General features: G+C 49.4%; 1 protein-coding gene across 1 annotated transcript; it reads left to right on the forward strand.

Moving 5' to 3' along the window:
• The first annotated feature begins 726 nt into the window (after nt 1–726).
• On the forward strand, nt 727–3,485 carry LOC127312528 (uncharacterized). The gene is made up of 2 exons (XM_051343046.1): nt 727–1,548; nt 1,618–3,485. Exons 1-2 carry the CDS (start codon nt 764–766, stop codon nt 3,167–3,169), a joined length of 2,337 nt encoding a protein of 778 aa, XP_051199006.1. The 5' UTR covers nt 727–763; the 3' UTR covers nt 3,170–3,485.
• Nucleotides 3,486–16,896: the final 13,411 nt, after the last annotated feature.

Genomic DNA, 16,896 nt, shown 5'->3' on the forward strand with positions numbered 1-16,896 from the left:
GTAGTCCTTGTCGCCGTCGCCGCCATCATCGTCGGATCCGTCGTCGTCGAACTGCGGCGGCGCCAACGCCGCCTGGCTGCTGCCTTGGCCGGGGTCTCCCCACCGGCCACTGGTGCGAGGCGGGAACGGCGAGGGCTTGTACCACTCGTCGTCGAACTCCTCGAGGTCGATGACGGGGACGGGGACGCCGGATGGAGGAGTCGCAAGCCGGCGGTAGCGAGCAGCCTGCTCGAGGAGCCGAGCCTGCCGCTCCGCCTCCTCCTTCTCCCACTGCTCCCTTGACCAGGCGCAGGCCTGGTCGAGGGGCATGGCGTTCTCGACGGGGACGAGGTCCTGGAGGCGTCTCTGGCTGGCCGTCCTGCTCGTTGAAAGCCATGGATCTCGGCGAGTGAGCAGTGGCGGATAGGGTTCGTCTCTTGCTGGGGTTCGTCAGTGCTACGCGTCACGGCGAGTTATGTAGGCGAAGCTGGACTCGTCGATTAAATGCCGCGTGATGATACGCGTCCTCGGCGAGCTAACCGGCGGCAGCCTTTACTGCGCGCGGAAGACGATGCGTCTGGCCGGGTCCATCTCTGCGGCGAAGCCGAAGCGAAAGCGCGTGAGAGAATTTTCGGCGTTTCGCGCGCTTTCGCTTCGGCCGGAGTGGGCTCGCCGGATAGATTTAGGCCCAAATCCGGAGAAAAACGAGAAATCGGGGGCGCGGTTGAGCCGAATTTCGCTGTCCGAACGTTATCAGAGTTTGGGATAGCCCCTAAAAAAACAGATGGCGGAGCTTCGCCTCCCCCAGACCCCCGATGATGATCTGCATATCCTTGCCGATCCAGATCGAGAGAGAGTGGTTCCAGCGAGAGTAATCCCCTCCCCAGTGTACGCCCAACCAACCCAGACCGTACGCGACGCCGACAAGTATCAGCACCCCCAAATCCCCGACGTTATTCCGCCCGATGTGAGGAGGAAATTGCGGGATTTGGTCATGAAGTCTAAAGATCCACGGAAGAGTCTGGAAATCTTCCGATCCAGGAAACCTACAAATCTCTTTGATTTTGGTAAGTCCAGTCCGAATCCATTTTTCTGCTCCACCTCCCCTGTTGTTTCGCCTCCCCATTTTATCGCCATGGATGAGAGTGTCTCTGCCCCGGTAGCAATCCCGCAGACACCTAGAGTGATCCATGAATCCTTCTCTGTTGCGGGAAGTAATAAAACAACGATCGCCGATCCCACTGATGCTGCCCCCGCTCACGCTACCCCGATTCTGAGATCCCCTGCTAGAGTGAACGCCTATCCCCTGTCAAATTTGATGAATCAGCCAGCCCCTCAATCAATTCACCCACCAATCACGCGATTCTTTGAAGGAAGTAACCACAGAATCAAACGGGCAAGAGAGAGGGCTATAAAACACGTCGATGTGATCAAGGACTACAGCCTTTCACCTTTACCTTCTGCCGCCCATCAAAAATCTCTCTGTGGTCTGTACCTGCTCCTCATGGCAGAACAGAGCAACCTGGTTCCTACAAGTGCAAACCAGAAGGCCACTCCTCCTCCGCCTGGGTATGTGCTTGTGAAAAAATCCCTTCTAGTTGGTTTTTCTGATAGCTCCAATGAGTTTGATGCCAACAGTGGCGAAGGCAGCACCATTGCTGGGGAAGTTGAGGCTATGCCCACCTATCTCGGCAGGCGCTGTGGGAAAGAGATGGTCCACGAGCTGGGTACTGAAGAAGAGAAAAAGGCCCTTGTGGTCAACATGAAGAAGGCGCGGGGAGCTGCCCGCGGCAGATTCCTTGCCGTGGGTGTCTTCCTCTCTGTTCTGCTCATCACCTCCAAGAACCTCATTGAGTCCATGCGGAAAAAATGGAGAATCCGTGGCCACCTCGACACCAACCAACTCGCCGACAGAAGGTTCGTCCTCGAGTTCTCTGAAGAGGGTGACTTCATCCATGTCACCAAAGGAGGACCGTGGAGCTACAGGGACGATGCGGTCCTCATCGAAGAGCTCAAGGAAGGCGTCGATCCGGAGACGGTACAGTTCACCACGATTCCCATCTGGGCCCAATTCAAAAATATTCCCTTCTATCTTTTGTCCAAAAAGCTTGCTAGGGAGATGGGAAATAAAATTGGGAAACTAATCTGTATTGACAACCATTCTCGTGGAGATATCTGTAACAAATTCATCAGGGCCCGTGTCCACCTCCCAATTGACAAAGCCTTGCAGCGGTGGATCCCCATCGTTGACGAGGTCACGGATGATGATGACGACGAGGTTGTCGACTCCGTCTTCTACGAGCGACTACCAAACTTCTGCCTCCTCTGCGGCATCATCGGGCACAAGGACACGAACTGCAACATCTCCAGCAACATGAGGAGGAAGAGATACGGCCCTGAACTTGGAGTCAGGCCGATCCACAAGGACGACCCCAGATGCTGGTTCCTCCCTGAGACCACGGGCCAGGTTCGTCAACAACACACACCTGAGCTCCCGTGGCGCACCACCCAGCAGGCTCCAAGCAAGCCGGCTCCAGAGCACCACCAGGCCATCGTCGCGCATGTGGCCAATGAGGTGGGCAAGCTCTCGGTCGATGACCAGCCCACCTCGAACGCCGCACCACCCAAGACCGCCGACAACACTGACGACAACACCAACCTGCTGCCTGCCCCTCATCATGACCTGCAGCCTGTGAGCGCCCAAGCCTGCATCACCATATCGCCGGCACCCGCTGAAACCCTTCAGCTGGTGGCAGCGACAACCGAGGGCGCTGCTGTCGAGGCCTCTCCATCACCAAAGGGCAAAAACAAGTCTGCCGCAAGCTGGAAAAGGATCCAGCGGAAAGGCGGCGATGTGAAGGACCCCAAGACGCTGACAACTCAGGGCTGCTCCCTGGGGGCTCCGCGTGTTAGGCCCGAGGAAGAAGGTGAAGACCACCCCAGGCAGCCCTCGGCCAAGAGGATTCTGATGTCTGTGCCGTCCCTGGAACTATGCCTGGGAAAGGAGAACCTAGCAAAGCTGAGAGATGGTGAAGATATGGATGCTCCTGATCGTGGCAGCCATGCTACTGGCCAGGAAGCTCAGGGAGGCATGGAAGATGACGTAAACAAGGAGGAAGAGGAGGCAACCAGCCTTGGGGCCGCTGGTACCCTGACAGGCGCGAAGGAGCGCGCCTGTCAGGAGCCATGACGATCCTTGGCTGGAACAGTCACGGGCTTGGCCAACTCGCGACTGTTCAGGAGCTACAGAGGCTAGTGCATACTCACAAACCTAAGATTCTCTTTATATCAGAAACTAGGCAGAATAAAGCGTATGTGGAAGGGCTTAGATGGAGACTGGGTATGAAATATGTAATCACTTTTAAGGGAAAGGGGAAAGGTGGGGGTCTAGCTCTCTTCTGGGATGAGAGTGTTCAAGTAGAGCTGTTTAAGTTAAGTGACCGTCACATTGATGTAACCATCAAAAATCTGCCTGAAGGAAATAAATGGAGATGCACTTTCGTGTATGGTGAACCTCGCACTCATGAACGCCACAATATGTGGGATATGTTGCGACGCATAAAACCCCTTCTTCCTGGACCCTGGCTCTTGTTAGGTGATTTTAATGAATGCATGTGGCAGCAAGAACATTACTCAAAAAAGAGAAGAGGGGAAAAACAAATGCGTGACTTCCGCGAAGTGCTATCAGAATGTGATCTTCATGACCTAGGATATAAAGGTAGACCGTGGACGTATGACAATAAGCAATCTGGCCAAAATAATGTCAGAGTGCGGCTTGATAGAGGAGTTGCTGACTCTGATTGGTCTAATATGTTTCCTAATGCTCAGGTAACTCACTTAACTTCATCACGCTCTGATCATTGTCCCATTTTGTTAAATCTGAACTATGATGGTGCTGTGAGACGTGCTCCTTCTATTCGCAGGTATGAAACATACTGGGAAAGAGAAGCCTCTTTAGCTGATGAAATACACACATCATGGACCATGCACAAAAAACCAAGTGACCTGGGTGAGATTGCAAATAACCTTAAAGGTGTGATGGGATCCTTGCATGCTTGGAGCGGAAGGACTATTGGCTCGGTTACAAAACAAATAGAGAAGAAAAGAAAAGATTTGGAAAGGGTTAGTTCGAGAGTAGATCAGAACAGCAGATGGCAGGCCAGAAAAATCAGTGCGGAACTTGATGAGCTTTTGGAGAAAGAAGAGATAAGATGGCGACAACGCTCAAGAATATCTTGGCTTCGATCAGGAGACAGAAACACCAAGTTCTTCCACCGTAAGGCAACATGGAGACAAAAGAAAAATAAAATTGAGAAGCTACAGACAAACAATGGCGACGTAACTTCAGATACCAGTACAATGGAGAACCTTGCGACAGACTTCTTCAAGGATCTGTATTCGGTTGACACAGATGTGCAACCAGGAATCATTGCTGACCTGCTGCAGAAGAAAATAAATGACCAGATTAATGAAGGACTGTGTGCCGAATTCACAGATGAGGAAATCAGCTTTGCTCTGTTCCAGATCGGACCAACAAAAGCACCTGGGCCTGATGGCTTTCCGGCATCCTTTTTCCAACGAAATTGGGGCACCTTCAAGGAAGATGTGATCGGGGCAGTAAAAAAATTCTTTGAAACGGGCACTATGCCGCCAGGGGTGAATGAAACCTCTATAGTACTTATCCCAAAGAACAAGAACCCAATATCCTTGAGAGATTACAGACCCATCAGCTTATGTAACGTCATTTATAAAGTCGTCTCCAAATGCCTGGTAAATCGTCTGCGACCTTTGCTCCAGGACATGATCTCTCCAACTCAGAGCGCTTTCATCCCGGGCCGTATGATAACTGACAATGCAATCATCGCTTTTGAATGCATCCATGCCTTGCAAAATGGTTCAGCCAATGCAGGAAAGTTTTGTGCTTATAAATTGGACCTTATGAAAGCCTATGATCGTGTTGACTGGAATTTCTTGGAGATCGCCCTGAGAAAGCTAGGTTTCGCAGAAAAATTTATCTGTTGGATCATGGAATGTGTCAAAACAGTGAGGTTCTCTGTAAGGTTTAATGGAAAGCTTCTAGAATCCTTTTGTCCCTCCAGGGGCCTAAGGCAGGGCGACCCTTTATCTCCAATTCTCTTCCTGTTTGTTGCGGAAGGACTAACCTCTATTTTTCACCACCAAATCACTGAAGGAAACATCGAGGAACTGAAAATATGCAGAAGAGGTCCAGGAATCTCACATCTCTTATTTGCGGATGACAGTTTATTATTTTTCAAAGCTAAAGCAGACCAAGCAAGAAAAATTAATACTGCTCTCCGAGCATATGAGGCAAGCACTGGACAACTTCTAAGCCCGACGAAATGCTCTCTTATGCTGGGCCAGAAAGTGACAGAGGAAGAGGGGGCCATTGTGGCATCAATTTTAAATGTTCAGAATATATCCTTTGAAGAAAAATATCTTGGCCTTCCGGTGCCAGAAGGGAGAATGAAGGATGATAAATTTCAACCTACAAAAGAAAGACTTATGAAAAAATGTTCAGATTGGACCGAGAAATATTCTTCGGGGGCAGCAAAAGAAGTCCTAATAAAGGCCGTGGCTCAAGCCATCCCCACACATGCAATGAGTGTCTTCAAATTCTCCGCTGGTTTATGCGATGAGTTGGAACAAATCATCCGAGATTTCTGGTGGGGCGATGATGTGGATAAAAAAAAGGTCCACTGGATGTCATGGGAAAAAATGACTAAACCAAAATCACAAGGTGGCATTGGGTTTAGGGATCTGAGAGCTTTTAACCAAGCTTTACTAGCTAAGCAGGCGTGGCGCCTCATTGAGTATCCAAACAGCTTATGTGCTAGGCTTCTTAAGGCAAAATACTACCCTTCTGGGCACCTGATTGATACTGCCTTCATACAGAACTCATCCCAATGTTGGCAAGGCATAGTGCATGGACTGGACCTCCTAAAGCAGGGTACGATTTGGCGAATAAACAATGGAACAAAAGTTAAGATTTGGCGCGATAACTGGATTCCTAGAGGGAGCCTCAAAACTATGGGGAAAGCATCACGAAATAGATGGAAATGGGTGTCTGATCTCATTGAACCAACAACAAAAATGTGGAATGAAGATCTGATTCGGAAAATCTTTTATCCACCAGATGCTGAACATATTTTACAGATCAAACTGCCTTTTTTCTCTGGAGAGGACTACCTAGCCTGGCACTATGAAAAATCTGGGTTATTCACAGTAAAGAGCGCATACAGGTTGGCCATGGACCGAAAAGGCAGAAACAATGTTGCTGGCGTGAGCAACAAAAATGCGGGAGAAAGGGAGCTCTGGAACATGATTTGGAAGGCCGATGTCCCGCCAAAAGTAAGGGTCTTTGGGTGGAAGCTAGCCACGAACACCCTCGGAGTTCAAGACCTCAGATGCAAAAGAAACATGGATCGGATACCTACATGTCAAATCTGCGGGGTGGAACCAGAAACTAATCATCATGCCATGGTCAATTGTACTAAGGCGAAAGCACTCCGTCAGTGTTTGAGAAAAGACTGGGACCTACCTGATGAAGAAAGTTTCAGATATACTGGGCAGGATTGGGTGCTTGTTTTTCTGAGCCAGGTGACTCAACATATGCGGGCTAAACTCCTCCTTCTTTGGTGGAGATCTTGGCACCTACGAAATAATGCTATCTTCGATGATGGTAAGTGCAGAATTGAACAATCCTCTTTTTTTCTGCAATCCATGCTAGCTACAAATCATGACAACACAGATTGGGAGACGCTATCTGATCAAAAAGGAAAAAGGTGCATACTCCCGGAGGCCGAATGCAGAAATACAAACAATAAAGAGGAACCAGGTACATGGATGAAGCCGAATGGGGGTTGGGTGAAACTAAATTGGGACGCCAGTTACAGGGAAGATGAAAACAGAGGAGGATGGGGTGCTATCCTTCGAAACGATAATGGACAGACCCTGCTAACTGCTTGGGGAAGTATCGATAGATGCCCATCTGCGGAAATGGCTGAAGCCATCGCGGGCCTTCACAGCATCAGAACCATCTTGCCTGTATGTGCAGGACCGATCCACATGGAAAATGATTGTTCCTCCCTAATAAAAGAGCTGTTGGGAGAAGGAAGCAGCAAATCCGCTATTTCAGGGATTGTGAGAGACATTAGAAGCCTTGTGGAAAACCTACCAGATTACAATTTCTCAAGAATTCATAGATCAAGGAACGAGGTAGCTCACCACCTAGCTAGGCTTTGTCATAGTAATGTAACTGAAGGGGTTATGCTGGGGTCAGCGCCTCCCTGCGTGGTGAGCCTGATCGAGCATGATTGTAATGTATACTCGGCTATCTGATTAATACATAAAAACACTTTCAAAAAAAAAAAAAAAAGAATTTCGCTGTCCGAATTAGAAAAACGTCGCTCGGGGACCTCTTTGAGGAGACGGGTGGGGATGCTCTAAAACGGACATACTCCCTGCACTTGCGTCCGGATGATTGGTAGTCTCCCCCATGCGTACGCATCGATCAAAGGATATACGGATTTAGATGAACGCGGCGGAAAACGCATACAGATGCACTCTCCGTAGCCTGTCACTCTGTGCACTTAAAAAAAACAAAGTTAAAAGTTTTATCTCATCTATTAATTAAAAAACAAATGCTTACTTTTTAGAAGAAAATTGATCAAAAATCTACAACAACAAGATCAATCTCACGCCAAAAACACACCTACAAGTGAACAACACTAAAAGAAAGTAACCTCTAAATCAACTAGAACCGATGACTTAAGCACAACCTCGCAAAGAAGATCCACCAAAATAACATGACAACCTAAAATGAGTCCAACAATTAATCCGTTGCCGAAACTTTTCTTATTATGGCTCTCTTCCTTCTTTTGCCTTTAATAGATACATTTCTAAGAGACTTCTCCATCTTCTCAATCATGTCCTTCGAGGTCTTACCCGCCAAGATGCAAGCAATTTCCTTGCCATATCCAGGGACAGCGGCCTCCAAAATAGCGAGCAACCCGCAAAAATCTTTTGCAAAAGGAACCTCAGAGCTAGGCACCAACATTGATCCACAGTCTAAAGAGGCGAGGGAATGGCAAGGCTCCGACTACAGTGGCGAGGGTGTCGTGGCCACCTCCAAGGTCTCAAAAGATCACAACACCGATGGAAGAACCGCAGGAGAATCCCCATGCAACCCATGTGGCTATGGCGTGATCTGCAACATCGGAGCCAAGAACTCGTCTATGTCCTCGCTCTCAGAGCCAGCCGACCTAACAGGCTGCGGCGACTGTCTGGGGCTGCCCACAACGAGAGAAATAGTTGTAGAGATGTTCTTCCTCAACCATAGATGACTTCGGAGCCAAGTGGAAGCGAAGCCTGCACAGTGGCGAGCTCTTGTACACCAGAAGAACATGCCTCCATCGGATCCAAAGAATCGCCAACGCGTGCCAACAACTTGAAACTTGCTACCTCCTCACGAAGGGGGGCGAGAGACCTCTTCGACGCGCATACCAACCAACTAAGTGAGCTCCATGCGCAACAAGGCAAACTGACACTGAATGCGGGAGTCCAAACTGGCGTTGATATTGACCTCATCGCAACACCTTGGAGAGGACCTTGGCGGCGATGTTGCAGGCGTTGGCGAGTGGCACACGACCTCAACCCAACTCCGAGACGTCGAGGGACGACAAGGCTGAGTGGGCGGAGAGTGGCTCTGCTGGCAAGGAGTACATGCGTCCGGAGAATGACCATGAGTGTCCGGAGAGCGAGAACGAGTAGCAGTAAAGCGTTCATGGAAGAAACGCTCCCGATGTCCAGGACGACGACACCGGATACATCTGAAAGGAGCATAAAATGCGTTGACCTGGTGGTCATGCTCGAGGCACCGAAAGCATCTTCCATTAGCCCAACGCTTGAAGGAGAAACTACACTCGAGGCCTTCCTTCCAAAGCGAAGACGATGGCTCGCGGCCAGGATCGCCGCCCCGGCTCACCTGCACCCATTCTTCCTTGTCTCCAAGAGCATTGGCATCGCGAAGCGAGACAAAAATATCCACTTTTGTGGAGCCAATGGCGACCGCGGAGCCAACTCTTCATTGTCGTCATCCTTGTCGGAGCCTATAGAAGCAACCTGAAGCAAGCTCGGGGCTGTCAATGGATCATCGGTAGGAAGGGGCATTTTGGCGGAGACACCCGATGCAACCGGCAGTAGTGACAAGAACCCGAGCCCCTCAACCAACACGACAGGGTCACTCTGTGCACTTATCATCTTCTTGAGTGTCTTGCCGATGGTCGATGGAGTACACGGATGATGAGGATGCCTCGCCGATCTTAATACTCCTGCTAGCGCGTACTCAATAAATTGAGATAATAGCAAAAAACCATCGTAATTCACAACGTCATAATAAAAACCACTAATTTTCAATATTTTCACAAAAGACCACCCGTTATAGATGACACCATTGCTGACTCTTACTGCATTTCTGAAATTGAGGCCCACTGTAAGAGTTGATATGACCTCCTAATCTTCAAAGGGTGGGCCACTCGCGTGCGGCACGGAGCGACTCCTCGTGGATCGCTTTTGTTGGGCTGACCAGGGATTAGAGCATCTCCAGCCGGGTTTGAGGCCCCTGGGTGAAAATGGGATATAATAAACGCCGGATTAGATGTAAAAGGGACGTGGGGGCAACATTTTCCCAGTCGCACCCCTGATATTCACCCATCAGCGTGATAGTTTCAAAAAATCGTCTTCCCGCTACACAAAAGAATCGCCAAAGTCCGGCGATCGGATCAACCACATTTCGGCGATCGAAACAGAAACTAGATGATTACAGGCTCATTGGCGGTCCCATCCCGAGCCTCGTCCGGCGCGGCATCGGGCGGCGAAGCATCGGCGTCTGCCGGTGTCGCAGCGGCGGGAGTTGACGTCGAAGCGGAGGACGAAGCAGCTGACGGGGGCCGAAGGATTTCCTGGCGATGGGTGTCGTACCAAGCCCTCGTCTCCTTGTCCATGTTGGTGTCGTTGCCGTCGATCAGGAACGCCAGGTCGGTGTTCCTCTTCTTCGCCATGGAGGTTTCCTTGAGCAAGGCAATCCGGATGCCCTGGTTGGCGAGCATCTCCTTCCATCGCACGGCATGTTGTTCGTCCCTCCCGGCGGCGTGCGCCCTCGCGTCATCCCAGCACTTGTCGAAGGACGCCTGCAACCAGTCGGCTGGATGGCTGACCTTCTTATGCCCTTTCATCTTCTTCTGGCCGAGATCGGGGCGGCCCGTCGATGCGGCAGGGGCTAGATCGTCGGGGTTGTACTGCTCGCATTTGTTATTGGCGAGATTCTTGCGCACCTCCTTCCACTTCTCGCACCCTTTGATGTGGGCGAAGATATTGAGGTACTTGAACATCTGGCCGTCGTTGTCGGCCGCGTACATGTCGAACTCCCGCCGCACCTGCAAAAACAGGCCAGCGATGTAGAGTCGACGGAGGAGCCACGGCGAGTGAGCATACCTTGGCTTCAAAGTCCTCGCCGCTCACCGGCTGTACGTCGATCTCCTCATGTATGCCGTGCCACTTTCTGCAAGCCGCCTGAATGATCCCCCAGTGGGTGCCCATTGCCTTGCCGCCGCGTATCATCACCGTCTTGTTAAAGTATGGATCGACGAGTTTGCGCCCGTCAAACACCACCTTGACCTGCTGCCAATACGTCTCGAAGTTTTGATTCGCGCCGGTGATGCCGTTCATGGAAACAGTCTTCCAACCTTCGGTGAGGCACTCCTCTTCTTTGCCCGTCCATTTGATCCGCGGCTCGGCTGGCGTCGAGTTCTTCTTCCTTTTCTTCTTTCCCTTGGACGGCTCCTCTGTGGGTGCAGGCGCTTCCTCTTCGTTGACGTCCTGGTCGACGTAGATCTGTTCATTTTCTTCGGCGACATCTTGGGTACCGTCGTTATGATCGTCAACGGCGCCCCGCGACACGATGGCTTCCATCGCCCTTGCTTCCGCTTGTGTGAAGAATCTCGGGCTCGACACGGCGGCCATGGAGCCCGACGTGATCATCTTGTGCATCATAGGCTCATTCGGCGGCGGCATACCGGAGTTGGAGAAGGAGAGCGGTCCACGTTGCAGGGCAGGCGAGATGCCCTCATACATCGCACCCTCGTACGCCTGCGGTGACGGCGTAAACCCCATGCCGGCGGCGTACGTGTCCCTGGAACATGGTCGTGGCCAGCGACGCCGGTGAGAAGGTGGAACAGCCGATCATACCTTGGGTCGGCCATGGCCCGGGCAACTGGCCGACGCGCGGCTAGGAGAAGTTAATGGAGATCAACCTCGCATGTTCGTCCGCCGCCGCCTCCACACTCTTCGCGTTGCACTTCTTCTCCCTCTCCTCCCTGCCGTGAGTTTCGTTCCGCCGCCGCTCCACATCTACCGCCCACTCCGTGTTTTTCATGCCCGACGGCCTCTGTTTTGACGGCCGCGACTTCCTCGCCTTCGGCGCCCATCCGCGGCAAGCTTCTTCGGCGACATGGTGGTGGAAGGGAAGAGGAGGAGCTGCAACTGTGGGGAAGAATGGCGGTAGCTCCTTCGAAATTCGGCGGGGAAAATGGTCCTATGCGCGCATTTTGGAGGGAAAACAAAATTAATGGAGGGAACTACTAGTACTGTCGCCGACAACGCGGGACCGCTCGATGTTTCGCGCGCTATTATTTCGTCCGGGGTCCCCGACCAGGCCTCGAGAAGCTGGGGATGGCCTGAGCTCTCCGGATGGATGAAAGGCCAAATCCGGGGGAAAACGAGGAGCCGGGGGCGGCTAAGCCGAATAACGCCGTCTAGATGTAAAAGACGGCTGCCGGGGGCCTCGTCGGGGAGACGGCTGGAGATGCTCTTATATGCAATTTTTGCTATTAATTTCAACTTTTTGAATATGTTCCAGATTTGAAAAGTTTCAGATTTTGACAAAAAAGAAATATCATCTCTAGAAACGTTTGGATTACAAAATATAAAATTTGAAATTTTCTCGAATTTAAAATTGCTCCAATTTGAAATTAGCTTGAATTTGAAAATTGCTCGAGTTTGGAGTTTGCTCGAATTTAAGATGTGCTCAAATTTGGAAATTACTCCAATTTAAAATTTGCTCGAATTTAAACAATATGTTTAAAACGAAAAAAAGGAAAAGGAAAAAACAGAAAAGTCAAAAAAGACGAAAAACAAAAAAAAAATGAAAGAAAAAAAAGAAAACCAGTAGAAAACCAATCGAGCCAGAAAAGAGGAGTAAAGAAAACAAAACAAAAAAGCCACACCAGATGGGCCGTGGCCCGCTCGCTCCAGCACACGGGCGGGCGTTAATCCGCCTCGCAGCTGAGCAGGAAATAGTTTTTCCCATCTTCACACCGTTTGATGGAGCGTTAAAATAAGCATGGGCGTCGGGAAATAGTTTTTTCCATCTTCACACCGTTTGATGGAGCGTTAAAATAAGCATGGGCCTATCAATTGATGTGGGTCCCAACCCCACATGTCAGTCCATCTAAAAAACGAAATATCTAAAAATAATATTTCCTCCAATTCATATAACTTTGTGCTAATAAAGATGTATCTAAATATATTTTAGTTGTAGATACACCTATTTTAGCATCTACATCCATATTAGCATCAAGTAATGTAAACCAGAGAGTATTAGCCAAGTGCGGCACAAGAGCTACCTTTGAGCTGAGCTGGGGAGCTCTCCCGGCCCTAGATGCTCCAACTCGTCCGTTTATCGGACTGAGATCCAGTGCCTTGCCTCTATCAAGTCACATATAAACAGTAATTGCCTTGAATTTTCAGAGCACAAGCAAGATTTAAGCACTGTCGCGAACGTGCTATAGAGATCATGTAGCATATGAACCGTACACGAGTCGCTGTATCAACTTACTGTAGATGGCACTATAGCTGTGAAATATTCATGCCAGCCGGACCATTGATTCTTGATCCAATGGTTAAAATATAGGGATAAGGCACTGTACTGTTCATTGGTACCTTGCCTTTGTCAAGGCACTGGATCTCAATCCGCGTGCACCTGCATCTGGGTTTGCAACATAGAAAAGAAAAATAATTCATACCGAGACGAACAAAACAAGATCTAATCTATTTTTTGCGAGAAAGATTCATTTTTTTATAGAAGTTTATAGGAAGTACAAAACACCCCAAACATAATAAAAATTACATCGAAGTCCTTGGATCATGTAACGACCACTACCACTGTTAGAGCGGGCCGTCGATGAGCCATTGTTGTTGTTCCCCTACCGGAGCCGACCTGACATTGTTGATGACAGTCGGGAAGTCTTCGTGCATGTGCCCATAAGGACTAGTGCCCTAGAGCCGAAGTTGTCGCCATTCAGCCCTTTAGTTGATCTGAATCTTCTAACACTGAACCTGTAGCACACGTACACTGAACAAGATCCACCACTCCATGGAAGCAATGACCTGATGATTCCCCGCCCTCCTCGATGCCACCGACGAGTTCGTCGCCAACGAGGTGGATGAGGAGGCAGGAATACCTTATTCTTGTCTCGGACAACGTCTCCATAGCCACCATAACGTTGATGCTGATTGACCAAACTCTAATTTTAGGGACCTTGATACAGCACCGAGCGGGGGTCCAAGGTCCCCACCCCCTCCCGCCGCCGGAGTGGCAAGGTGGGGACCCATCGATTCCCTGCCGGAGACGGAGGAGATGAAGCAGATGGCAGCGGCTAGGTTGGAACCCTAGATCATCGCATCTTTCTTTCTAGCGTTGTGAACGATATAAAACGAGATCTAATCTACGAGAGCGAAGTTCCAAACTACAAGATGCAAGTAGCAAGAGGGAGATCGAGATCTACACACCCTTGTAGATCGCTAAGCGGAAGCGTAAAAATGTGGCCGATATAGTCGTACTTTCTTTGCAATCCAGTCCAATCAACGCGGCAATGAGTGGTGCCTCTGAGTTATGCACATGTGCAACAAAACACTGTCTCCTCCTTTTTGATCCAGAAATTATAGGTGGAGATGTATATGGGATCTGGAAGCCAACACAGTGACGATGGTGAAGGCTATGTGTGATATCCCAGAACATAGGACCAACAAAGGATAGATTTAGAAATGGGATGTGCATTTCATCGCAAAACGAGGGATATTTTAGCGCCTTATTGCATAAAACCTAAAAGGGATCGAGGTTTCTCTCTCGTTGCTATTAGGGTTAGAGCAATGTGAGTGCTATGAATTTCAACATGACCTCTTTTGAAACTTAGAGTTTTGGGAGAATATTTGATTTGGCATTTCAAATTGATTTCAAAACAAAAGAAGTATTAAGTAAACAACATATAAATGAATTATAAATTCATAATTCCTAACCACATCACACTTATACAAATAATTTCAAAAGCATATCACATTTATACAAATAACTCATAAGTGAATACGAAATATTTACAAAAGCTCATAAGCAAAACTTTGAGCTTCATTGATCATACACACATAATTACATTGTCATTACAATATTCAGTATACAAGAATGAATAATATAATAAAGAAAATGAAGATTACATCAATTGGATTATTTCTAAACTAAAATCTTCATCAATTCTTCATTTTGATCTTCTCCAAAGCCTGGTATATCTTGAAACCTATATAATGAGAGAAAATGGAAGGTTTTGTCCAGTAACAAGTGTCATTGACACTTGGCAGTAAAAAGAACCAGAAATACAAGTGATAAGCCTTGGCAGGGAGGGATCAAGTCCCAACCAAAGCCAAAGGGGAGCCCAACAGCTTTTCTCCATCATGAGCAGGGGAGAAGGACTGGACAGCACAGCACAGCACACACACACACACACACACAAGTTCTGTCGACCCAGGAGCACAACACCTTGTGCTATAAATAGCACAATGCTTAGAGATAGGGTTGGATTCATCAGCATAGCAAGAAGAACAGCAAGAACAGCTCTAGGAACACCAGTAAAGCATTTCCATATTCATCCAGAGAATCAATCCCAAAAACCAAACCCAACCATCCAGAGATCATGGTGACCTAAGGTAAGATCATCCAAGAGCTAGGAGGTGAAGTAATGTGGATCAAATCAATCATCGAGAAGCACTGCAGCAACACAAAACATCTATCTAGGAGCTGGAGCAAGGTATACATCATATATGGATTGATCTCATTATCAAATCCATCATAAGCATGCTCATACACACACTTGGTGTGGAGCAGATACTCCACACGGTATATCATCACTCGGTATTTACCAAGTGATGCCAGGAAAGTAGAGGCCAGACCAAGAACCAGAGATCTAGTCACTGAATATGCATAAGTATATCTAGTACTAGTCTGTTATCACCAGGATTTGACCGAGTCAGAGGTGGGCCGCGATCAAGATAGATTTGAAGAGTATACATGGAAGAAATACGTGAATCGGCCTTTATATGCTAAGTTTGGGCTAGTTGGCCCTTGTATCTGTAACATATTAGGATACGTGTCGATTAGTTAGAGTTGGCCCCGTGCACGGTTAGGTGCACGCCTGAATTAGAAAGTCCCCTGGACTATAAATATGTATCTAGGGTTTATGAAACAACCAACGTTCAACCAACAAATCAATCCTGGCGCATCGCCAACTCCTTCCTCTCGAGGGTTTCTACCGGTAAGCATCATGCTGCCTAGATCGCATCTTGCGATCTAGGCAGCACATGCTTATGTTGTTCAAGCGTTGCTCGTACTGAAGCCTTTTTGATGGCGAGCAACGTAGTTATCTTAGATATGTTAGGGTTAGCATTGTTCTTCGTATCATATGCTATCGTAGTGCAACCCTTGCATATCTAGCCGCCCTCACACCTATCTTAGGTGTGGGGGCGGCACCCCGCTTGGTCATAATTTAGTAGATCCGATCCGTTACGGTTGCTCCTTGTTTTACAAGGATTAGTTTAATATCTGCAATAGTTAGGCCTTACAAAGGGTTGGAGGATCCAGCGGCACGTAGGGTGTCGTTTGCTAGTCCTAGACAGGACGTTCCGGGGATCAACCTCGTGTTGGTTTTTAGGCCTTGTTTAGGATCGGCTTACGATCACCGTGCGTGGCTGTCGTGGTATCGTCACGGCATATGCCATAGGGTGGCTAATCGAAGTGGTTCCTGAGGGATCTCACGGCGGTATCCGGATGCGGGTATGGGGACGCGTGACACAGAGGCGTACCCAGGTTCGAGGCCCTCTGATGGAGGTAACACCTCTACTCCTGCTATGAGTGTATATGATCACACAGTACAATGGTGCTCCTAGAGCTGTATCCGGCTTGCCCTGGGAGGCTAAGGTAGACGAAGGTCTCTCTCACAGGGCAGCGCTAAGACTAGAATGAAGTGAGAATGACTCCTCGATCGGTCGATCCCTTGCACGAGAGGGGGTAGTGCGGCTTATATAGGCACCGGCACTTTACATATAAGACCCTATAGTCTACTGGCCGGCTTGGCCGACTTCGGCTTCCGCTCCTTCCCGAGGCAATGACGTCAGGAGCCGTTGAGGCCTCATGGCCTGTCCCATCCGGCTGCCACGGTCAGCGGTATGGAGAGGAGATGTCCCTATCGCCGTCAGCCACTGTAGCCAGTACGGCTCGACGTAGGCCATGATGGCCTGTCCGGCGCGCGGCACTATTGCTCCACAGTGCCCCGCGCTTTACGGAAGATGAAGTCAGCGTGGACTTTGGGAACCCGGATCACCAACCCGGTTCCTTCCAGTGCAAGACTCGCCAGCCTCGAGTCGGTCTGAGGTACAAACCCCTAGTCGGATATGGCTTGTAGAAGCCGGCCCAGCTACAGCATTGGCGGCCGTAGCCAGGCCGACTAGGACCTAGAGCCAGCCGGCTTCCGGACCAGCCGGCCACGGCTCCAGCCGGCTGCTCCTCAGCCGGCCTTT

Source organism: Lolium perenne, chromosome 7 (genome assembly GCF_019359855.2).
Source record: "Lolium perenne isolate Kyuss_39 chromosome 7, Kyuss_2.0, whole genome shotgun sequence".
Taxonomy (NCBI): Eukaryota; Viridiplantae; Streptophyta; class Magnoliopsida; order Poales; family Poaceae; genus Lolium; species Lolium perenne.